Source organism: Pseudophryne corroboree, chromosome 5, assembly GCF_028390025.1.
Source record: "Pseudophryne corroboree isolate aPseCor3 chromosome 5, aPseCor3.hap2, whole genome shotgun sequence".
NCBI lineage: Eukaryota > Metazoa > Chordata > Amphibia > Anura > Myobatrachidae > Pseudophryne > Pseudophryne corroboree.
In genome coordinates, this window is record NC_086448.1 from 50,169,678 (window position 1) to 50,195,921 (window position 26,244).

Sequence of the window (26,244 nt, forward strand, 5' to 3'; positions counted from 1 at the left end):
CTTTGTACAAAAAAACCCCCCAATTGTTTATGTGACAGAAAGGGACATGTGCCACTGTTTTAAAAAAAAATAATAATATAAATAGGATTTTAATTACCTACCGGTAAATCCTTTTCTCGTAGTCAATAAGGGATATTGGGGAGACTTGGGGTATAGACTGATCCAAAGGAGCCGGTGCACTTTAAATTTCTTCAACTGGGTGTGCTGGCTCCTCCCCTCTATGCCCCTTTCCACAGCTAGTTATAGATAAAACAGTGCCCGAAGGAGAAAGGACATACATGAGAGAAGGAACATAACAACGAGTGGTGAGATTTATACACCAGCACCAGGGGTGTATTTAGGTGTCCGAGCACCCCTGGCAAAGTAAAGGACTGTTGCGCGCCCCCCCCCCCCCCCCATACCCCCAATATTTGAAATAGGGAAGTCACGTGAGCCAAAAAAGGGGCGTGGCCACTCCATAGTACCCCAGTTCAAATTACACCACAGTAGTGTGCCTTACTCACATGACACAGCACAGTAATGTACATTATTCACGTTATGATACACAGTAGTACCCCTTATACACATTATGCCACACAGTAGTGCCTATATATATATATATATATATATATATATATATATATATATGGGAAGGCGTGCACGCTCCTGGGAAAGTGGGCTTGGCCTCACAATTTTAGATTATGATATCAAACTATAAATATGTAATCACACTCCCTACACATGCGCAAACACACACAATTATCAACCTTACACACAATACCCACAGTAGTTCTCATTACACATAATGTCCCCAGTATAGTGTCAGATGCACATAATGTCCCCCAGTATAGTGCCAGTTACACATAATGACCCCAGTAGTGCAGTGCCAGATACACATATGCCCCCACAGTGCCAGATACAAATATGCCGCCACAGTGCCAGATACACATGCAACCACCGAGCCAGACACTTGTATGCCCCCACAGTGCCGGACACTCGTATGCTCCCACAGTGCCAGAGACACGTATGCCCCCACAGTGCCAGAGACACGTATGCCCCCACAGTGCCAGACACACACATGCCCCCATGTTGATTTTACTATTAAAGGCAGCACTTTTAGGTAGATTCACTTTTAGAGGTCACAGCTATCCCCCCCTGTGTAGTTCCTCAATAGCAGGGATGCCCATTAATGCTCAAAGAATGCAGCAGCCACTGTAATTGGCGTCAGGGTCCAGCACTGCACCACAATACAGACAAGAAACTCTACATAAACTACACCCCCAGCAGCCGCTGCTGCATACTATGATCATTACTGGGCATCCCTGCTGGTAAGGAACTACACGGGGGTGGGGGGATAGCTGCTGTTTCTAAAAGTGAATCTATCTACTGTCTGCGAGTGGCACCTCTGGACGGCGCCCCTCCTCGGCTGGCGCCCCTGGCGAGTGCCATCCTGGCCAATAGGAAGATACACCCCTGACCAGCACACCAAAACATAACACAACCAGCAACGGCTGGTAACAAGACAGTAACAGCTGAACAGGTAACTATAGAACAAGAACTTGCAGAAAAGTCCACGCACTGAGGCGGGCGCCCCATATCCCTTATGGACTACGAGAAAATGATTTACCGGCAAGTAATTAAAATCCTATTTTCTTTAGCATCCATAAGGGATATTGGGGATACTTAGTACGATGGGAACGTCCCAAAGCTTCCAGAACGGACGGGAACATGCAGAGACTGCTTCAGCACCGCCTGCCCAAACTGGGCATCCTCTTTGGCCAGGGTATCAAACTTATAGAACTTCACAAAGGTGTTCTTCCCCGACCAGGTAGCAGCTCAGCATAGTTGCAGGGCCAGGACTACACCGATCTTGTAGAGTGGGCCTTCAGAGACTTAGGAACAGGTAAGGCTGTTGGATAGTAAGCCTAAGCCAACGAGCAATAGACTGTGTTGAAGCAGGGCAACCCTTTTTCTGTCCAGCATATAGCATAAACAATGATTCCGTCTTTCTTACCCGAGCCGTTCTTTTGACACAGATCTTGAAGGCTAGCACCGCATCCAATGCCTCCGGAGGAGCAGAAGTTCCAGAACCTGACGGAACCACAATAGGTAGATTCAAGTTGAACACAGAGACGACCTTCAGCAGGAACTGCTGCCTAGTCCTGAGCTCCGCTCCGTCCTCGTAAAAGACCAAGTAGGGACTTTTACACGATAAGACCCCCAATTCTGAGACACGCCTAGCAGAAGCCAGGGCAAGTAACATCACCGTCTTCCACGTGAGGTACTTGTCTTCTACCGTCATCAGAGGTTCAAACCAGGAGGACTGTAGAAATTCCAACACTATAATTCAAATCCCAGGGTGCCGTGGTAGACCTGCCGGTAAGGTCACGGCGATGTCAGGGCATTTACTGCCCTTGCCCGAGGGTCCCTGGTTCGTGAGCAATACCAAAGAAGCTTCTTGTTGAGTCGGGAAGCCATCATGTCTATTTGTGGGCAACCCCACCAGTCGAAGCTTTGCTGAAACACCTGATGGTGAAGCCCCCAATCTCCTGGGTGGAGATCGTGACGACTCAGGAAGTCCGCTTCCCAGTTGTCCACTCTCAGAATTAAGATTGCGGACAGTGCTCTTGCATTTCTTTCCGCCCAGAGGAGTATCTTTGACACCTCTCGCATGCAGACCCTGCTTTTCGTCCCTCTTTGATGATTGATGTACGCCACTGGTGTGGCATTGTCCGACTGTACCTGGATCGCGTGATCCCTGAGTAGAGGTGAGGCCTGAAGCAGAGCATTGTAGATCGCCCAAAGTTGCAGAATGTTGATCGGAAGGAGGACTTTGTGGGCTGGCCACCTGCCCTGGAACTGAGCCCCTTGGGTGACAGCTACCCATCCTCTCAGACTCGCATCCGTCGTGAGGAGGATCCAATAGTGAACCCTGATACTTCAGCCTTCCAAGAGATTGGAAGACTACAGCCACCACAGGAGGGAAATCCTGGCCTGAGGTGACAGCCGTATCATCTGATGCATCTGAAGATGTGATCCGGAATACTTGCTCAGGAGATCCAATTGAAATGTTCTGGCATGGAACCTCCCATATTGGATCGCCTTGTATGAGGCAACCATAATCTTCAACAATCTTACGCAAAGATGGATGGATATTCGAGCAGGTCGGAGAACCATGCGGACCATCTCCTGAAGTGTTCTCGCCTTGTTCTCTTGGAGGAACACCTTCTGGGCCACAGTATCCAGAAACATCCCTAGGAACAGGAGCCACCGAGTTGGTTCCAAGTGGGACTTCTGTAAATTGAGAAAGTTGGATAGTGCGGTGGATATGGAGCAATAAAAGCTCCCTGGATCTTGCTTTTATCAGGAGATCGTCCAGGTAAGGGACAACATTGACCCCCCCTGGACCCAGAGCTGAAACATCATCTCCTCCATTACCTTTGTTAACACCCCCGGAGCTGTGGACAGGACGAAAGGTTGCACCTGGAACTAGTAGCGATTGTCCAGTAGGGCAAACCTCAGATGAGCTTGATGAGGTGGCCAAATCAGAATATGGAGATAGGCGTCCTTGATATCCAGGGAGACCATGGGGTAAATTTACTAAGATGGGAGTTCTATTTAAGATGTGATGTTGCCCATAGCAACCAATCAGATTCCAGGTATTATCTTCTAGAAAGTGCTAGATAAATGAGAAGTAGAAGCTGATTGGCTGCTATGGGCAACATCCCATCTTAAATAACTCCCATCTTAGTAAATTTACCCCCATGTTCTTCCGGGCCTGCAATCACTGCTCGCAAGGATTCCATTTTGAATTTGAAAACCTTTAGGTAAGGGTTCAAGACTTTAGATTCAAAATGGGCCTTACCAAACCGTCCAGCTTCAGTACCACAAACAGGTTGGAGTAATAACCCTTTCCTCGTTGTTGTATTGGAACTGGAACAATGACGTGGGACTGGACCAACTTTCGGATGGCCTGTTGCAACGTAACTTGTGTATCCCTCCAAAGCTGGTAAGCTTGATTTGAAAAATCGTTGGGGAGAAACACCATCGAACTCCAGCTTCAGGAGAGTCACCGTAGTGACCTGTCGAAGTCGAAAAATATTGCTATACACACATCACGTACAAACTACACACAGATGGCCTCCGTGCGCGTACTTGTTCTGCTGTGCGTGCGCATATTCGCAATTTGTGTATGGTCACTCCCGCGATCCTGCGCATTAGCGCGTGGTATGAGTAATTACGGTAGTGTTTGTAGTCGCATGGAAAAGCCATAAAAACACATTGCATATTTAATCCAAATAGTGCACAATGTACACATAGGGGTATATTTACTAAAATTCGTATTTTTCAGAATGAGATTAAAGTTCAAACACGAATAACATCGAATGTGTAAATTTGCAACGTTTTGAATTTATTACGACTGATTTACTAAGCTGTCGTATTTTTAATTTTTGTGTTTTTCAAAGGTAGAATGCGGCCGATTTTGTGGATTTGCGGCCGTGTTATGAGGTTTTTTCCGACTGCGTCATTTTTCGGTTACGGCAGTGTTTATCCGTTCCCGGCCGCGTTTTTTTTTCTAAGTTTCGTTTTTGTCACTCGTCCGTGATTGGTTTGATTCGTGATGGAGGAGTGTCTGTGCTCATTACTATAAAACCGCCCCAAACCGTCCGCACCTTGTGGGTTTAGCTAGTGGAGAGGTGAGAGGAAGGTGTGTTAGGAGTTGTTTGGAGTTTTTGGCGGTTTTGAGGAGGTTCTTTGCGATTGTTGAGTGCTGTACTGTGTGTGTAAGTAGTCTTGTCATACTTGTTGTGTAGTTATTTAAAAGTCTGTCTATTTTTTGTCTTTGTTTTTTTTTTTAACGTCTATTGTCATTGTTTGTGAGTGAGTCTGTGTGTGTGTGTTTGGTGTGTGGTGTGTAGTGGTAGTGGAGGAGTGTGTTTACTGTTTTTTGTTCTCAGTGTTATTTGTCCTGATTATGTTCCAGTCAGAGGTGAGTGTGGTGGAGGTGAGTGAGAGGGAGGAGGTGAGTGAGGTGGAGGAGGTGAGTGTAGCGGAGGAGGTGAGTGTAGCGGAGGAGGTGAGTGAGGTGGAGGAGGTTAGTGAGGAGGAGGGGGAGGTTGCTGCAGCGGTCTCCAGTAATAGTGACAGTGATGGTGCTGTGGCTCCGCAGCCACGCACCACTACAAAGACGGGCCGCAATGTTAAATTCAGCTACGCTGAGAATATGGCATTGGTGCGGGAGCTGATGAGGCATCATCGACAGCTGTTTGGCCATGATGCTGCAAAGGTTTCGTCACGCAGGAAGAGTGTTGCGGCTGTTAATAGTGAGGGTGTGGTGAGGCGGACAGAGGACACGTGTCGTAAGCGATTCTACGACATCAAGCGCCGTGTCAAGGCTAAGATGTCGAAGGAGGCTAAATCAGCCCGCCAAACAGGGGGTGGACACCCCTTCCGAGCGTCATATCGGGATTGGGAGGAGACTGTGCGTACTCTGATTCCACCAGAAGTGGTTGGTGCGACTCATGTCCGGGATTCGGATCGCCCAAGGCAGGATGGTGGTTTTTTTTATTTTTTATTTAAACATCTGTGCTTTGTCCTTAGTTGTCTGAAATGTCTTCTAGCTAATTGTGATTGTAAGTTGGTTCATTCTTCTAATGTGTTGGTGATGTAGTTTTAATCACAATTATTTATGGTTTTATCCTTTGTATTGTCAATTTAGCTGGTTGCCTTGGCCTTTTTCTGGTGTTTTAATTCAAAAGTAAATTGTTGTAGGTGTATTTTAAAGAAGTGTGATTCATGTGTTTTATGAAACTTTTTTTTTAATTTTACATTGGACTTATGGTTATTGTGTGTTGTTCTGGGTTGTCCTTTGTGTGGTTGATGTGATTTTTCATGCATATTTGTATTTGATGCTTACAATTTTGTGCAGATATTTGGGGGTAGTGCTTTGTTGTTAGCAGCAAAAACTTTAAACATAGCGTGCAATATTCTGGTTGTGTCAAGCTTCCACGTTTGGGTTTTAAGTAGTATAATATTGTGCATTATGCACCTTTGTGTATGGATTGGTTGGTGAAATTGTTTATTAATTCAACTATACACACACAATGAAGTCAGGCAGAAAAGCATAAGCATAGTTTAGTTTACTTCTCATCAGGTTCCTCATATGTTTACATCACAATAAGGAATTTGCATAAACATATAAACATAATAGTATGTTCATAAGGACATTCTTCATATTTCTACAGTACGAAAGAGAAGCAGCACAGCCAGGCCACATCCAACACTGCCAAGAGATGCTGATGCTGGCAATGCAGGTAAGATTTTAGTATAAACACATATTCTGAAAACACATAGTAAAGCAGAATGTTAATGTTAATCTTATCACATAGGTTCTTCTTCAGCAAACCCCCCTCTACTAAGGCGCACATCACAGGGCTCGGATAGTCTACATAGGAGGTCAACCAAGAGACGCCGTCTTGAAGCTGAATCACCAGCAGCATCTCCACCACCCCAACGGCGCATCTCCACAGTGTCGGCCCTGCCACCACAAGACATTTTGGCCAGCCCACAAAGCGAGGATCCTCAATCCCCTCAGCTGTCTGGTGAGTAAACATAACAATTACTTGTAAAGAAGTTAAAAAACAGTGGGGCAGATGTATTAACCTGGAGAAGACATAAGGAAGTGATAAACCAGTGATATGTGCAAGGTGATAAAGGCACCAGCCAATCAGCTCCAATATGTAAATTAACAGTTAGGATCTGTTTGGCTGGTGCCTTTATCACCTTGCACATATCACTGGTTTATCACTTCCTTTTGTTTTCTCAAGGTTAATTAATCTGCCCCACTGTTTGTGCACAGCAAAAAAAATCATCCTTGTAATAATCACCAACAGCAAGCACATGGGGGGTAAGGTTTTTTTTTTTAGCATAATCTTCAGATGTGAATTTGGGCATAGCAACAAATATTTTTATTTTGAATCTTTGCTAGAAACAGCTACATAAGTCTCATCCAATTGTTTTGCATGCCCAACATCACCAGTTCTAAACATAGGGCACCTTAAGACTTTTTCCCCCATTGTTAATGTTTACATTTTATACCACTATATTTGTTTAATTTTTGCCCAGACCACTGACTGCCTTGAACAATGTATAAGTGTATGGCTCAACATATTTATTGTATTGTGTGTGTTCTTCAAAAGGAAGCTTCATACACAATATGTAAATGTAGTACTTTGTATTTGTTAGAGTTCTTCGTGTTCGCACATTAATTATGGCTCAGAGTCCAACTATTCCCTCAAACATTTTTCAACTGAGTAGTGAACGTTAGAAGCCACATATTTATACAAAAAGGTGAGCTACATAGTTAAGTTTAGGCCATAATCTATTTATCTATTCCAACATGAATATTAAGAAGTAATGCATGTTGACGTAAAACTATAATAAGACCAATGCAAAATATTGACTAAATAGTGGCTGTCTTCAACCCCATACAGAACCACCCATCATGCCCGAGGATGCCCAACAGGAAAGTGACCAGCAGGATACGTACACACTACACCTGCAAGCCATAGATCCTACCCAGCCAACCACGGCGCAGGACATACCCCAACCACCCCAAACATCCCACAGCCCCAAATTGAGCCCAACACCACCCTAGCAACAAATGGCCCCAGAGTTTTGGAGCAGTTGGGCCACACAACAGGCGCAACACTATGCGTGCCTGAACACCCACACCCAATACCTTGCCAGTCTGCCCCATCATCTACCCAGACTCAGTCGAAACTACGGCAGACTGATAGTTCAGGTTGGCAGAATTGCCAATACAATGGAGCAGATGAGGGCAGACAACAGCCAAATGCACGCCAATCTGCAACGCATCATGGATGAGCAACAGCGGCAGCAACAATCCCTCATTCAAATTATTCAACACAACCAACTGATAAACGAAAACCTCTCCCGAATTATTACAAACAACACTGCCGCTAATAGACAACTCACTGCAAGCCTAAACAACCTGAGCCAAAGCCTTAATGTGTTGGCATCCCACCAACTAAGCTCAAGCTCGGGAACAACCACACCAAGCCAGACCCCGGTTACCTCCCCAGTTAGACGCTCCAGCAGAACCCGGACCAACGAACCAGGCCAATCCTCTGCACCCAGCACACACAAAAAAAAGAAATGATGACGCCTGCAGCAAATAGTTTGTTACAAATAATGTTTTTTGATTTGTTACACAAAAAATGCCTGTGGTCAAGGTAATTAGAGGATTTTGGTACTTACCGATAAAACCATTTCTCTGAATCCTCTAGGGGACACTGGAGTCCTATACAGTAGGGGTGTGAAGCCTTGAACCGGAGGTGTGGCACAATCTAAAAATTAGCATTGTCTGCACAGCCGGTTCCTCCCCCTTCACATCCCTCCTCCCTCAGTTTGAAAAATTTTGACTGAGAGAATAGGACATGACACTATAGCACATGGCGAGGAACAGACCCGCACAATATATCAAACAGCGGCCAAGAACTCTTGACCGAATAAGGAACACCGTTTATACGAACTGTTTAAAACAAGAACTGAAAACACAGCAGGTTGACAGCACCGAGGCGGGCGTCCAGTGTCCCCTAGAGGATTCAGAGAAATGGATTTATCGGTAAGTACCAAAATCCTCTTTTCTCTTTCATCCACTAGGGGACACTGGAGTCCTATACAGTAGGGGACATCCCAAAGTTTTCCCCCAGGGAGGGAGTGCTGTCGGTGGCCTGCAAAACTAAACGTCCGAACTTAGATTCTCCGAACGCAAAAGTATCAAACTTGTAAAATCTTGCGAACGTGTGGGTTGAAGACCACGTCGCCGCTCTGCAAACTTGAGTAGTGGAAGCACTCCTGGCAGCCGCCCACGAGGCACCCACTGATCGGGTAGTATGAGCACCCGTCTGAACCGGAACCTGTTTGCCACAGGAAACATAAGCTTGCCGAATGGTAAGTCTAATCCATCTAGCCAAAGACTGCTTAGATGCTGGCCAACCCTTCTTTGGACCACCATAAAGAACAAACAAATGGTCCGACTTTCTGAAGGACGACGTAACCTGTACGTATACTCGTAAAGCTCGGATAACATCCAAGGACATGTCCTCATCTGTGAGACCCTGGAAAGATGGAACCACTATTGGTTGGTTTACATGAAACCCCGAAACCACCTTCGGAAGGAAGTCCGCCCTTGTACGGAGTTCCGCCCTATCCTCGTGAAAAATTAAGAAAGGACTCTTACAGGATAAGGCTCCCAACTCAGAAACCCGCCTAGCCGAAGCTAAGGCAAGTAATAATGTGACCTTCCAAGAGAGATATTTCAGGTCTGTTCTCGTCAACGGCTCAAAAGTCGGTGACTTCAAATATTGTAACACCAAATTTAAGTCCCATGGTGCCGTTGGAGGACGAAAAGGGGGTTGAATCCTCAGAACCCCCTGTAAAAAGGTTTGAATCTCTGGCAAGGATGCTAGCCGCTGTTGAAAAAGGATGGAGAGAGCCGAAATCTGAACCTTCAAAGATCCCAGTCTGAGTCCTCCCTCTAGACCGGCCTGAAGGAAAAGTAGAAGTCGAGATAAATGGAAATTCGTTGAATTCCATCCCCGCTCCTGACACCAAGCCATGTACCGTCTCCAAATCCTGTAGTAGTGCCTGGCTGTGACCGGCTTCCTAGCGGCAATCATTGTAGGAATGGCCGTTCGTGGAATCCCTCTGTTTCTTAAGATCCGGGTTTCAATAGCCACGGCGTCAAACGCAGCCTGTTCAGGTCGGGGTGTAGGAACGGACCCTGAGATAGCAGGTCCTCTCTCTGAGTTAACCTCCAAGGATCTTCCGCAAGTAACCCCCGCAGGTCGGAGTACCAACTCCTGCGGGGCCAATCTGGTGCGATTAGAATGGCCCACACTCGTTCCCGTTTTACCCTTTTTAGAACCCTGGGTACGAGTGGGAATGGGGGAAATATGTAAACCCTCCTGTAGCACCAAGGAAGTGTTAATGCGTCCACTCCTTCTGCTGCTGGATCTCGAATCCTTGACACATATCTGGGTAGCTGATGGTTTTGTCGAGACGCCATTAGGTCCACCTGAGGCAGACCCCATCTTCTCACAATCATGTTGAAAATCCGTGGATGAAGGCACCACTCTCCCGGATGCATGTCCTGGCGACTGAGATTATCTGCCTCCCAGTTCTCCACACCTGGAATGAACACTGCCGAGAGAATGATGTCTCGTCTTTCTGCCCACAACAAGATCTTTGTGGCTTCCTTTAACGCCATCCTGCTCTTTGTTCCTCCTTGACGGTTTATGTAAGCCGTCGTCGTGACATTGTCTGACTGAATCCTGATGTGTTGTTTCATGACTAGGTCTTCTGCTAAGAGAAGTGCATTGTAAACTGCTCTTAATTCAAGGATATTTATGGCTAGTTTGCTCTCCTGTAGCGTCCACCTAGGACGGCTCCCCAACCTCTGAGACTGGCGTCCGTCGTCAGGATCCTCCAATCCCAAATGCTGCATTTCTTGCCGGCTGCAAGGTTCTTGTGTAACGACCACCATATCAAGGAGACCCGTACTTTTGGTTGAAGTCGGATTCTCCGATGGAGAAGCCAGTGCGAGCCTGCTCCCTGAGCAATGAGGTTTATTTGGAATGGTCGGGAATGAAGTCTGCCGTACTGGATAGCTTCGAATGACGCCACCATCTTCCCGAGAAGTTGCACACAGAGGTGCAAAGAAACGGTTTGCGTCCTCAGTACCTGAGCTACTAATCTCTGTAAGTCCTGGACCTTGCTCTCTGGTAGGAACACCCGTAATAAGACCGTGTCCAAGATGAGACCGAGGAATTGAATCCGTTGAGTCGGTATGAGGTTGGACTTTTGGAAATTGACAATCCATCCATGTTGAATTAGAAATTGATGGGATGTCTGAACATCCTTGAGCAGTTGAGTCTGAGATGGAGCCTTGATCAATAAATCGTCCAGATCAGGTATAATCGTGACCCCCAACAGTCTCAGTCCTGCAACCATGATCGCCATGATCTTTGTGAAAATTCTTGGGGCTGATGCTAGACCGAACGGCAAGGCCCGGAATTGGTAGTGATCCGCCACCAGTGCGAACCTTAAGTAAGCCTGGTGAGGAGTCCAGATTGGAATATGCAGATATGCATCCTTTATGTCCATGGATACCATGAACTCGCCCTCTTCTAAGCCTGCAATGACTGATTGGATTGATTCCATCTTGAATTTGTAGACTCTTAAAAACTGGTTGAAAACTTTTAAATTGAGTATTGGTCTGACCGTCCCGTCTGGTTTTGGCACGACAAAAAGATTGGAATAGAACCCCGTTCCTCTCTGAGAAGCAGGAACCGGAATAATGACCTCTGCTTGTAGCAATTTGAGAATTGCTGCCCGTAGTGCCCCTGCCTTTTGAGGGCACAGAGGCAATCCTGACTGTGAGGCCTCTGTTGAAATTCCAGCTTGTATCCCTGAGAGATTAAGTTGTTCACCCAAAGTTCTGGTGAGGTTTTGGCCCAGATGTCCTGAAAACCTTCCAGTCGGCCGCCCACCAAGGGGGACCCCAGGTGAGCTGGGAGGCCGTCATGCCACGGTCTTGTCAGCAGGTTTATCATGCTTTCTGGTTGATGCCTGTGAGCGGCCTCTACCTCTGCCCCCACGTGGTTGTGTACCGAAACCCCTTCCTCTGGCTCGAAAGGACTGAGATCTAAATGAAGTAAATGCTGGACCCGAATAACCTCTCCTAGTTTGTGGAGCGGTTCTCGTATAAGGAGTAGGCAGAAAAGTGGACTTCCCCGCTGTAGCCTGCGAAATCCACTTGTCTAATTCTGGTCCGAACAGCATTTCACCCCCAAAGGGGATGGATTCTACCGCCTTTTTGGTCTCGGAGTCTCCCTGCCATTCTCTGAGCCATAAAATCCGTCTAGCCGATATGGCCGATGCAGATATGTGCGATGCTATTCTGCTAATATCCTTAGAAGCTTGACATAAGTACGATGCAGATTCCCGAATGTGTTCCGCCAGTTGGGTAATCTCTTCTAAACTGTTTTCCTCTTCAATAGCTAGTACAATACGGCCGGACCATGCACCCATGGCCTTGTTGACCCAAGCACAGACTATCGCAGGTCTCTGCGCTGCACCAGCTGCAACAAAAATTGACTTTAACGCAGTGTCAACTTTACGTTCTGACGCATCCTTTAAAGTAGTTACGTTAGGAATCGGTAAAATTGTCTTTTTAGACAACCTTCCTAGTGAGGCGTCCACTACCGGCAGAGTCTCCCACTTGTCCATTACACCCTTAGGTAGGGGATGTTACCTGAAACCGTTTCGGAAATTTAAACAGTTTGTCAGGTTGTTTCCAAGCCTCCTCTATCTGAGATTGGAGGGATTTAGGAATGGGAAAAACTGCTGAACGCGGCTTCTGGGATTCGAACAAATCTAAATCTTCCGGCTCCCGTATTTCCTCGTCCTTAAAGCTTAGGATCTCTTTTACCGCGTCAATTAAGGAGTCTAGACCTGAGATTGCCGAGTCCTCTTCTGGAAAGTCGGCATCTAGGTTAGGTTCAATTAACTCACCTTCCTCCGTATCAAGAAGAAAACCCTCTTCCTCTTCTGATTCTGGTATCATAGGGAGAGTTCTTTTAACAGCCTTGCGCACACTTGTGTCTGCGTGTGCGGGCGGCGTTAACCTGATGAGAAATTCCTCCATCGTCTTTGAGAATCCCGCAGCCCATTCTGATTGCTGCTTGCACGATTCTGCCATCTCCATGGAGATTCTATTAGCAAGGTTGTCTTCCCATGCCTTAGCCAGAGCACTGCTCCCCGGTGGAGCGTCCTTGTCTAAGCAGGAGTCGCACACCCCGGAGCTGCCAACCCGCGTGCTCTTCTTGTTACATTTCGTACAAACATAACAGGTCTTGGAGGTCTTGGTTGCCTTAGACATGTTGTTTTGAAAACCCTGTACCAGGGTAACCCGCCGCGCTTTCACCCTTTAAACTAGGAAGAGAAAGACTGGGAGATGACGGAAGCGAAGGTATTGGATCCGGCTGGCAATTACCTGTCCTTTTCGTATATAAAAAAGGAGCAGGCCAATATCTTTATTTAAATGAAATAAAGAAATAAAAATAAAAAATAAAATAAAACACCAGCCGACTCGCAATCCTCACACCTCAACTGTAAATCAGCTACGATGTTAGAGTTGGTATTCGCTTGCTTCCGTGAATTTTCTGTGGGATCTTTGACACAGAAGTCCCTTGAAAATATAAATTGTGAAGTTATATTACTTTTCAGATCCTCATATACTGTAAATATATTTTACACCAGCAGAGGGAGCTGTTGTCTAACGATCACTCTGCTATATTTTACTATGCACTATGCAGGCAGTGCAGCAGGGGGAGCTATTTTTTGTAATAAGCAACCCTTTTCCTTACTTTACTGGGGGGAGGGGGAGGACCCATCCATTATCTCATTCTGGCGCCATAATCATTAAATATGGCCCCCATTAAATGTGTGTCGCACATATGCAATAAGCAACCCTTTTTATTGTTAAGGACACTTGCTGTGTTTTTAAAACGGAGATGGGATCTGAACTGCGGTGTGTCAAAGCAGGCACTTTTGGCTCCCCTCCCACCGCCCGCTGGCTGGCGCGTGCCGAGTCTGCCATCGGCGCTCGGCGAACAGACTTTCCCCGCTAACTGGCACGCTCCGGACCCGCTGGCCGGCACGCGCCTTGACAGCCCCGTAGCGGCGTCTGTGCTCCGCTTCGGCTGCCAGTGTCCGTCGCTGTGCAGCGCGCCTCTCTGCCGTCGCTCCCTGCTCACAGGGAGGAAGGGCTGAGTCCCGCGCCGCACTCTGCTCCCGCACCCGCCGCTGTAGCTGCAAGAGGGATCTATCTCTTCTGTTATCAGGGGGCAGCAGTGATAATAAGGTTTACCTTCAAGAAAGAGAGAGAAAAAAAAAAAATATTACATGAAGTACCCTAGCCTAAGCTATGTCTTCCTTCAGCAGTACTCACTGTTAGAAGGCTGGAGGATCTCCTGTGGAGAGGGGCAGGTCCCATCAATAGGGATCTTTGTCTCTCTGATATTAGGCAGCCTTGTCCCCCCTTTATTAGGGTTACGCAGCCCCTTTTAGATTTTTAGTCAGGAGCTCAGTGCTCCCACGTGCTGTTACCTCAAGCACAATTTTTCAAACTGAGGGATGAGGGATGTGAAGGGGGAGGAGCCGGCTGTGCAGACAATGCTAATTTTTAGATTGTGCCACACCTCCGGTTCAAGGCTTCACACCCCTACTGTATAGGACTCCAGTGTCCCCTAGTGGATGAAAGAGAAAAATTATTCACACGGAATATGTGTATTGTTTAATTTGCTACACAAACCACCGGCACATTAGTGGATTGGCCCAGATGTCTATTGGTATAAATATATTGCCTGCCCCTAAGTGGGCTCAGCTCAACGTGTGTGCAATCTATGGCACCCAGCACATTGGGCATGCCAGCAAGCTCAGAGAAAGCTACCCTGACTGCATGCCACTGCGACTCCTGGGTAGGGAAGCAGAGAGAAGCATCTATGTGGGCTTCCAAGACATCCAAAACCTGAGTGGACATTACAATATTTAAGGTGAGTGTCATGACCTTTCATAAACCTTCCTATCAAATTGCATCCACTCTGTACAGTCCACACATATCCTCACGTCTTCTCATTCTATGCAATAGATCGCACCTTTCCTTATGTACACATGCCTATTTCCCTATAGATTGTAAGCTTGCGAGCAGGGCCTTCCTACCTCTATGACTGTTTGTTATCACCCATTTTGTTATTGTTATTTAAAATTGTAAAGCGCAACGGAATTTGCTGTGCTATATAAGAAACTGTTAATAAATAAATAAATAAATGACCTGTAATCAATACAAAACTGTGTTATATTACATAACAGAAGCACCACTTAGACATAGACGTGTATGTATGTTTTAACTCACCTGAATTAAATATTTTGAAAAGGTGGCCTGTGAGATACCAATTACATCGCCAGTCACAGCCTGGAAGCTACCAGTAGCCATAAAGTGCAACACAGCCAGGAGTTTGTGCAGGCCTGAGACAGAGCGAGAGCGTGCTGTCTCAGGGTCTAGGTTCAGTTTGACAAGGTCATACAGACGGAAAATGTTTTTTTCAATTTAGCCGGACCATCTGTATAACCTGGTCATCGGCCAATTTGTTCAAGTTTAAACGCCCCCTAAAAAAACAGGCCTGCCCAGCCTACGCGGAACCTGTACAACCTGCTGACCATGTTCAGTTTCCTGGCCTTGCTTTATTGTAGCCTCGTGGAGCTGTCTCAGGTATCCCCCAGCAAACAAGAAATCAGTACTACACACGGTAGCAGCCATTTCAGAGTGAGAGATGTGAAAAATGTTCTTGGGTCCCTTTTAAAGATCCAAAAATACAGGTGTGAGTAATGTATAACTGGAAACACATGTAAACACGCTTCTCAAAAGCAGGTCTACTTTTTTTAAGGCTTTTTTTACGATTTGCATTTTTTCACGGCCGCACATGCTTTTTTACTGAAGAGATTTCAAATACGAATGCTTAGTAAATGACCGAGTTCTATACCTAAACAGCCGCGTTTGACCGATGGTGTATTCATTCGTATTTTTACTACAAAGCCGTAAAAAAAAATACGAATGCCCTCATCACTGCCAAAACACAGCTGCCAGGCTATTAACCAACCAGCCCCGTTCTAGCCACATAACACCCATCCTCTACTCCCTTCACTGGCTGCCTGTACGATGGCGAATCATCTTCAAGATTGGCTTACTGAGTTTCAAAGCATTACATGACCAAGGCCCAAGGTACCTGAAACAGCTTCTGACCCCATACTGCCCCACTCGATTACTGCGATCTGTAGATGAAGGACTTTTAGCAGTACCTAGAAAATACCGTAATTCATCTGGGGGTCGAGCTTTTAGTCATGCGGCTCTGACTCTATGGAACTCACTTCCCCGCACAGTGCGAGAGGCCCCAACTATAGAATACTTCAAAAGTAGACTGAAGACTTTCCTGTTTACTCAAGCATTTCCATAATGTCCCTTTTAGTATCTTCATGCTTCTGTATTTTATGAAAATGTACTTCATTATTTTCTGTACTATATTATGCTATGTATCTGTTAAGCGCCTTGAGTCCTATTGGAGAAAGAGCGCAATATAAATAAAATTATTATTATTATTTGAGTTTAGTAAATTCCCGAGATGACACTTTGAAGAAAAAACACCATCTCGGTCAAAATCGGGATCTTAGTAAATATACCCCATAGTCTCCCTGCATCACACCAGCATACAACAGTTTAAATGGTATCAGAACAAAGGGATTCACTTTTACAGGATAGGATGGGACAGAACAAGGTTATAAGGTGGTGCTTGGTATCCAACTGTAGGGTATATATTAAGGGAAATATTCCGGTGTTGGTTTGCAGAAGATCGCACGCTCCTGCGAATAGTTATCCGCAGGGAGCAGAATCTAAATATAAACTGTATTTACAGTACATTTGTTATGCGGCGGGAACCCAGAGGAGACCACCCACAAGTGCATCTGGAACAGACATCGCCCACCTATTCAAACCAACCTATGACCTCTCCTGTACTGTCAATGACCATCCCTGTGTCCAATGGACAAAGAGATTACAGTATCCACTGTGTTAGGTTTTGGAAGATTGTATAAAAGAGCCAGCTGCAGGCCTGGTCACATACAGACTCTAAAGGTCATCTACCTATATGACTCAGGACCACACTGGGAAGCGCAGGCGAAACCAAACAAGTATGTACCATTGATTGTAGCCATTATTCTATTGTATTGTATTGTATTGTATTGTTTATGTTGTAACCCCCTGCAAGTAAAGAACCATTGGTGGGTTAGACCCCAACCTAGTTTTGATTTACAATTGGTGTCGTGTTCCATTTCCTTGCTAAGGTTTAAAGTGTATTTACAGCCACTCGGGCTGCTGCATTGTGCTAACAGCGTATAGGCCTGTGTACGCAAACTGTGTAGTCCCTACGCCCTTTCGGCGTACATACGCAGAGTGCGTACACTGTGCGACCTTGTGTACGTAAGGTTTGTAAATAATATAAAGGTGAAAGGTTAATTACTGCGGCCGCAGCGGCTCAATATTAAAGTGTATCAAGTGTGTTTAAGGTACCGTATATACTCGAGTATAAGTCGACCCGAATATAAGCCGAGGCACCTAATTTTACCACAAAAACCTGGGAAAACTCATTGACTCGAGTATAAGACTAGGGTGGGAAATGCAGCTCTAGCCGTACACAGCCCTCAGTGCCAGATATGCCCCACAGTGCCAGATATGCCCCACAGTGCCAGATATGCCCTCATGCTGCCAGATATGCCCTCATGCTGCCAGATATGCCCCACAGTGCCAGATATGCCCTCATGCTGCCAGATATGCCCCACAGTGCCAGATATGCCCTCATGCTGCCAGATATGCCCTCACGCTGCCAGATATGCCCCACAGTGCCAGATATGCCCTCATGCTGCCAGATATGCCCCACAGTGCCAGATGTGCCCTCATGCTGCCAGATATGTCAGATATGCCCCACAGTGCCAGGAAGGGTACTTACCCTCCATCGCTCCCGCGTTGTCTTCTGAAGGAGGGACACGGAGGACACAGCGCGCGGCTCTCCTGTGTCCCTCCTGCGTCTCCGTCTCCGGAGGCGTGTGTGTGTTAAATGAAGTGCTGGTTCGTGAGCCAATCAGAGCTCACGAACGGGCAGTTCATTTAACACACACACACACGCCGCCGGAGACGCAGGAGGGACACAGGAGAGCCGTGCGCTGTGCCCTCCGTGTCCCTCCTTCCACTGACTCGAGTATAAGCAGAGGGGGCTTTTTCAGCACAAAAAAAGTGCTGAAAAAGTCGGCTTATACTCGAGTATATACGGTATATGCTTTTATAGTCCTGTAAGTAAACCGTCATTTACAGACCAGAGACATATCCCCGGAGAGGCCCTCCTGAATTTTAGAAGCCCACGTGTGAATGGCATGGGTCATCCAGCAACCTGCAATGACCGGCTTTTGCAATACACCTGCCGCTGTGTAGATAGACTTCAGTGTAGTCTCTATTTTTCTGTCCCCAGGGTCCTTTATGGTAAAAGAGCCCAGGGCAGGCAGCACCACCTTTTTAGACAGTCGAGAGACTAATATGTCTACACCCGGGGGTTCTTTACAGAATTTCCTACCTTCAGGAGCAAATGGGAAAGTGTGCAAATATCTTTTTGACACTTAGTATTTTTTGTCTGAATTTTTCCAGGTTAACTAAAACAGGTCATCTAACTGTCCAGAATCAGGAAAAGTGACATTAGGCTTGTTCTGTGTAAAGAAAAACGACTACTGTGATGCAACGTCCTCTAGAGATAGTTTTAACACGTCCCGTATAGCCAGAATGAGGGGTTCAATACCCTGAGCAGAAGTGGAATCCCCACTAACGGGATCCAAGTCCTCCCCATATCTTCATCTGAATCAGAGAGTAGAACAGGCAAGCCACGCTTTTGTGGTCCTGAGTTAGAGAGGGGGGCTGTGTAACATCTGCCCTGGCAGCTAGGTCTGCAACAGCCTGCTGTAGTAGCTGAGTCTTTTGAGCATCAGCAGTGAGTTGTGATGACATATCAGACGTCATAGTTTTAATGGCACCTAGCTAGGAAGGCTCTTGACCCTCCCCCAGCCCCCTCACTGAGTTGTGAAGATTGGCTGCAGTAATAACTTAGCAAGCCTGCCCCTTACTGTATGTGAGAGGGAGAGAGAGGAGACCAGCACACCTCAGCTACAGAGCCCCACTGAGGCTGCAAGCTGTTATATCAAGTGAAACACCTATGACTGTCCTTTATAGGACACAGATTGTGTACAATAGCGGCTCTCCCCCTTTGCTACACCCTGTACCAGTTATCCAGCATTTTCTAAGTGTCAGGAGGAGCTGTGTGTGCCTGCTGCTGCTGTAAGCAGAGGAGGGGCGAAAATACAGCTGGTCCCGCTCTGAGGTAGCTGCGCCCCCCAATGGCGCCGGAGCTACAACGTTTTTTATACTGGCAATGTCTCCCAAATAGCTTAAAAACATCACACAAGTACTAGTTTAAGCCATCGCTAGCCAGTTTACACAGGGGGCTAAAGCGAGACCACCCCAGGAGGGTCCCATATGCCTCCCCCGGGTATCAGCCTCACTTTGAACTGGGGGGACCCCCCCTAGCGGGGCCCCCGGTTTGTACTCGCCACTGTAGTCACCTTCAGACTACTGTTAGGGGTGTGCAGCGTGCTGCAATTGCGACAGCTAAGGCGCAGTGCCCCGCTGTACCAACAACCTCTCAGCGGGGAAGCGTCTGACACCTCGCAAGGCCGGTGACCGTCCCCCCCTAACTCCCATGGTGCAGGTATGTTGTTGCCCAAACAGCATACCAAAAATAATATAGATTGAAAAGAAACTGAAGAAAACTCTCTAGAGCTGCAGAGATGTGCATCACTTTTTTCTAAACTGCGTGTGGGAGGGGGCATAGAGGGGAGGAGCCAGCACACCCAGTGAAGAAATTTAAAGTGCACCGGCTCCTTTGGACCCCATCTATACCCCATCGTACTAAGTCTCCCCAATATTCCTTATGGATGCTAGAGAAATAATATTTTATAGCATGTTCATTATTTTATATATAGTAGTAAATGCACTAAAGTATGTGTACAAAACATTTAAATTATTACAGAGTCATAACAAACCTTTAAAACTTTCTCATGAAATATTGCTATTGACGTGACTTTGTTTCCAATAGTACCTACCTTCATTAGAATTAGAATTGACAGAAATACTGGTGTTGCCACACATCTCTTCACCAGTACAGGAAACACTGTTTTTACACCAAATTTACCCTGACAAAAGCAGTGATTTTGAAATTGTATTTTTTCGGTTACAGTAGGTTTCCCTTTCTATGGACTGGCCCCTGAACTGAGGTCTCTGATCTGGGACGATACGTACTTTCTCCGGTCAGATCCACAGATAGGATGGCGCGGGGGAACTGGAACGATGTATTCTTCCCTGTCAGTGCATTGTTGGGGGTCAGCACGCAGGAGGATAAGCGGGTCACGGGAGAAGAGCTTCGCTCTATGAAGTCTACGGAACTATCTTCATAATCTGAATATTCTGCAAAATCATCACAAATTCACATTTAGTAAAATGATCCCACAATTATGCTGCCGACTCACACACGTGTTCACCAGTTACCTTCACCCTTTAGAGGCAGTGTTGTGAGCAGAAACAACATCACTGAGGCGGAAGATTAAAGTGACCAATCACATTTCTTTTAATAATTTCTGTATCTAAACTATTAGCAGTATTGTTATATGATGACGGAGTGCCATAAAATAACTTAAAACCACTAAACTACTAATTTAAATTGTGGGTTCGGCATGTCAACACTGGCGAACTGTTGACATGATTATAATGTTGACAAAACATCACTGGTGGCCTAGTGGTGATTTGGGTGTGGTATTGAAAGTCGACAGTAACTAGGTCGACAATGTCTAGGTCGACCACTATTGGTCGACAGTAATTAGGTCGACAGGGTGTCTAGGTCGACAGGGTCTTTAGGTCGACATGTTCTAGGTCGACAGGTCAAAAGGTCGACATGAGTTTTTAATGTTATTTTGGTGTCGTTTTCTTCGTAGAGTGACCGGGAACCCCAATTAGTGCACCGCGTCCCCTCGCAAGGCTCGCTTCGCTCGCCATGCTTCGGGCATGGTGCCTTCGCTCCGCTACTGCTTTACTCGGCACAGATTACCGTTCCAATCGTAGTCCACGTTGATCGTTAAGTATGAAAAGGTTCAAAAGAAGAAAAAAAATTGTGAAAAACTCATGTCGACCTTTTGACCTGTCGACCTAGAACATGTCGACCTAAAGACCCTGTCGACCTAGACACCCTGTCGACCTAGTTACTGTCGACCAATAGTGGTCGACCTAGACATTGTCGACCTAGTTACTGTCGACTTTCAATCCGGATCCCTGGTGATTTACCTAGTATGTCAGGTCTGGTGATTCCAGATATCTTTTGAGCCCAGCGGTGATAATCTGATGACTTCCCACTGTAAGTATGGCTAACCCTAACTCTCCCCCTAGTGTCTAACCCTGACCTCCCTTCCCATATCCTAACCCTCTTCCCTAGTTCTTAACCCTAACCTCACCTCTCTAATGCTGAACCCTAATCCTCCTTCCTAGTGCCTAACCCTAACCTTCCCTCCTATATAGCCTTACCCTAACTATCCCCATAATCCTCCTCCTCCTCCCTAATGCCTAACACTAACCTCACCTCTCTAATGCTGAACCCTAATCCTCCTTCCTAGTGCCTAACACTAACCTCCCCTCCCATAGCCAGACCCTAATCCTCCTCCCTAGTGCCTAACCCTAACCTTCCCTCCTATAGCCTTACCCTAACTATCCCCCTAATCCTCCTCCTCCTCCCTAATGCCTAACACTAACCTCCCCTCCCATAGCCTAACCCTAATCCTCCTCCCTATTGCCTAACCCTAACCTTCCCTCATATATAGCCTTACCCTAACTATCCCCCTAATCCTCCTCCTCCTCCTCCCTAATGCCTAACACTAACCTCCCCACCCATAGCCAGACCCTAATCCTCCTCCCTATTGCCTAACCCTAACCTCACCTCTCTAATGCTGAACCCTAATCCTCCTTCCTAGTGCCTAACCCTAACCTTCCCTCCTATAGCCTTACCCTAACTATCCCCCTAATCCTCCTCCTCCTCCCTAATGCCTAACACTAACCTCCCCTCCCATAGCCTAACCCTAATCCTCCTCCCTATTGCCTAACCCTAACCTCACCTCTCTAATGCTGAACCCTAATCCATCCTAGTGCCTAACCTTCTCTCCTATATAGCCTTACCCTAACTATCCCCCTAATCCTCCTCCTCCTCCCTAATGCCTAACACTAACCTCCCCTCCCATAGCCAGACCCTAATCCTCCTCCCTATTGCCTAACCCTAATCCTCCTCCCTATTGCCTAACCCTAACCACGCCTCCCTAATGCTGAACCCTAATCCTCCTCCCTACCTAACCCTAACCTTCCCTCCTATAGCCTTACCCTAACTATCCCCCTAATCCTCCTCCTCCTCCCTAATGCCTAACACTAACCTCCCCTCCCATAGCCAGACCCTAATCCTCCTCCTCTTCCCTAGTGCCTAACCACGCCTCCCTAATGCTGAACCCTAATCCTTCCTAGTGCCTAACCTTCTCTCCTATAGCCTTACCCTAACTTTCCCCCTTGTGCCTAACCGTAATCCTCCTCCCTAGTGCCTAACCCTAATCTCTCCTCCCTAATGCTGAACCCTAATCCTCCTTCCTAGTGCCTAACCCTAACTCTCCCCCTAGTGCCTAACCTTCCCTATTGTAGACTAACCCTAACCTTAATCCTCCTCCCTAGTGCCCAACTGTAAACCTCCCCTCCCATAGCCTAACTCTAATCCTCCTTCCTAGTGCCTAACCCTAACTCTCCCCCTAGTGCCTAACCTTAATCCTCCTCCCTATAGACTAACCCTAACCTCGCCTCCTTATTACCTAACCTAACCCTTGCCTCCCCTCCCACAACCTAACCCTAATCCTCCTTTCTAGTGCCTAACCCTTACCTCACCTTACTAATGCCTAACCTCTCCCCCTAGTGCCTAACCTTAATCCTCCTCCCTATAGACTAACCCTAACCTCGCCTCCTTAATGCCTAACCCTCCTCCTTATTACCTAACCTAACCCTTACCTCCCCTCCCACAACCTAACCCTAATCCTGATCCTCCTTTCTAGTGCCTAACCCTTACCTCACCTTACTAATGCCTAACCTCTCCCCCTAGTCCCTAACCTAATCCTCCTCCCTAGTGCCTATCCCTAACCCTCCCCTCCCATAGCTTAACCCTAATCCTCCCCTCCCTGCAGAATATTGATATTATACAGGTCAACATGTCCAAATTCTGCAGATGCCGACATAACTGTCAACACTGTTATGTCAACATTGTAAATGATGACACTGTGATACAGATGTGTGCTCTTACATCTTTGCTCCATGCGCTACAAATTGCTTTACACATAACGCATGAGTGCCGTATGACTCCGTACAGCTGAGCGTCTTGTTTTGCGTTTTTCTGTGAAAATGTGTCTTAATCATAATGTAATGTAATAGGACGCACGAGCAGATTCTGCTGAGTAAAATGATATGCACCATGCATATATTCTGTGTGCGACTGTGACTGTATTTGCATACAAATGTAGATAGAGCCACTATTACACACAGAATATAGGCATGCTGCATATAATCTTAATCAACAGGAGCTGCTTCTGCGTCCCATTGCATAACATTGTGTCCCTCAGGGATGTGTCCTCTCACCCCTGCTCTTCTCCCTGTACACAAATGACTGCACCTCAGAGGCACAATCAGTAAAGATCATCAAATTCGCCAACGTCACCACCGTCATCGGCCTCATCAAGGGCGGGGACGAATCGGCTTATAGATGGGAAGTAGACCGGTTGGCCCAGTGGTACAGCCACAACAACCTTGAGCTCAACCCCCTTAAAACTGTCGAGATGATAGTGGACTTCAGGAAGAAGTCAGCAAGTGCACCTCCGCTAACGATTGCCGACCGTGTGGTATAGCTAGCGGACTTCTTCAAGTTTCTAGGGACCACAATCTCCCAGGATCTTAAATGGGGCTCCAACACTGAAGGCACTGGCGGAAAAGCGCAGCAGAGGTTGTTCTTCCTCAGGCAACTAAGAAAGTTCAACATCCCACAGAAGCTTCTGCTCCTCTTCTACTCCGCGATTGTGGATTCAGTACTGTGCTCCTCAATACTGGTATGGTACGGCTCCGCCAGCGCGAGGGACAGACGCAGGCTCCAAAAGGTGGTCAGAACCGCAGAGATGATCATCAGGGCCGACCTTCCCTCAGTCCAGGACCTGTACCTGCCCAGAGCTAAAAAGCGGGCAACGAAGATAGTAAAGGACCAGCTACACCACGGCAACAGCATGTTTACCTTGCTTCCTTCAGGCAGGCGTTACAGGGCCCACGAGAAGCCTCAAACGTTTCTTTCCCTAAGCGGTCCGCCTTCTGAACTCCTGAACATTGACTGACTAGACGTACAAGTAACTTGTGTCCCTACAGTATACCTATCTGTATGACTTTACTTGCCCCTCCCCCTGCTTATCTGTTACCTACTTGACTGTTGTATAGCAAAGCGAACACAAATTCTTAGTATACGCAAGTATACCTGGCCAATAAAACGGATTCTGATTCTTAGATGCATTTTCACTGCAAAAGATGTAAGAAAGACGCTCGGCGCTACATAGTCCTGCTACGGCATGGCGCAAATTGAAGGGCTGTTTAGCATAACTGCAGCAAGGATGTAACAAGGACACATCTGTACATCCCCTCAAAACTCACCTCTTTAGGCAAGCGTATCAAATTCCTGAACCGCCCACATAACTTTCATAAACCTTCCTATCAAATTACATCCACTCTGTACAGTCCACACACATCCTCACATGTCTTCTCATTCTATGCAATAGATAGCACCTATCCTTGTGTACATATGCCTATTTCCCTATAGATTGCAAGCTTGCGAGCAGGGCCTTCCTACCTCTATGACTGTTATCACCCAGTTTGTTATTGTTATTTCAAATTGTAAAGCGCAACGGAATTTGCTGCGCTATATAAGAAACTGTTAATAAATAAATAATAATAATCCCCGGTTATGTGAAACACTTAGGCATAATGTTTTGCACTGAGACTCCACTGCAGCCCGGCTGCAAAATAAAGTAATACCTCCCAGCTTCCTTACAGACATATGAAGCTCCTCCCACATTTATTAGCAGAAACGGGATCGGACATAGGGGAAAAGCGGAGAACGTCCTCACGGTAGTCACTGTGATGTCACTGCTCCCCCATGTATGAATGCACAGGTCCACAGAGTGTGTGTACAGCTAGTCTACAACGCTCACTGTGCCTGCCTATTCCACTTCCTTCCTTCTGACACGTGACAGAGAGCATGGCTGGCTGACGTGATTAATACACACGCCCCACTTGTGTCACGTAGGTTACCCATCTCAATAATAACCTATTATATATGTTAGTATCAGATTTATATCCATCTCTGTTTTAGCTGCCAGCTCCTAACCCCACCACTGCAGACACCACTTCATCCTACCCCCTCCACTTCTACAGCATCCACTACAGAATACCGGGCACGACTGACCCATTAATAACAGAGACCGGTAGCTTCCTTTCATACACACGTAACATCCTGGCCACACACACACACACACACACACACACACACACACACACACACACTCACTGTGCTGCTTGGTCTTCTTCTTTTTCTTCTTCTTCTTCTTTGACTTGGAGTGATCCTTCTCCTTCTTATCTTTCAGGTCTTTCTCTTTCTTCTTACCTGTTAGGACACAGAAGCATGAAACAGGGAATAGAGCAGACACGGTGAGACTGCAGGGCCATTCACAATGCTGCCATCTATACCAGTGGTTCCTCAAGGACCCACAACAGTTCACGATTTCCAGGTCTCCTCATAGAATCGCAGGTGAAATAATTAGCTGCACCTGTGGATCTTTTATAATGTGTCAGTGAGTATTGAATACACCTGTGCACTTCCTAGGTGACCTGGAAAACATGAACTGTTGGGGACGGAGTTTGGGAACCACTGATCTACTGTATATGATCATTGTATGTGTTCTATCCCACCGTGTAATATCCCTGTACGCAGAGAGATGGCGACGTTGCATGCCTGGAGAGAACGCTTTGGGGTAAATGGGCAGATGGGGGAAAAATCCCAGGGCCACACACCGTGCTGCTCAGCTACACTTACATGTGCTATTATAAATAGGAGGCCAAATTCAGCAACACATAGCCGGTGGGTGGAAGGACGGAGCACATGAACCTATTTCGGGAGAACTGGAACCTGTCAGTGTAGCTGGAAGAGGATGCCATATATGGACCAGTAGTGGTCATCTTCTGACCACATTCACCAACAGAATGATATCAATGGAGGTACCCTAGGATACTGGCTTGTATCTGGCTTGTAATGGAAATGGACGAGCCTCACACATGAATGGAACCATACCTCTCTGCTTAAGCTGTTCAAACAGGATACAACTGGGATGCGGTCATGTGACCCCCGCTCAAGATCCCGGTGGTCACCAAACGCC

General features: G+C 46.7%; 1 protein-coding gene across 2 annotated transcripts in view; it reads right to left on the bottom strand.

The window, feature by feature from the left end:
- Positions 1-26,244, bottom strand: part of PHF20L1 (PHD finger protein 20 like 1) — a 274,345-nt gene that overhangs the window by 19,237 nt on the left and 228,864 nt on the right. For both annotated transcript variants that reach the window (XM_063921261.1, XM_063921260.1), the window contains exons 14-15: positions 25,380-25,475; positions 20,015-20,179 (exon numbers count right to left, since the gene is read on the bottom strand). In XM_063921261.1, the coding sequence (XP_063777331.1) occupies positions 20,015-20,179; positions 25,380-25,475 (261 nt within the window). The remainder of the gene's footprint in view (positions 1-20,014; positions 20,180-25,379; positions 25,476-26,244) is intronic.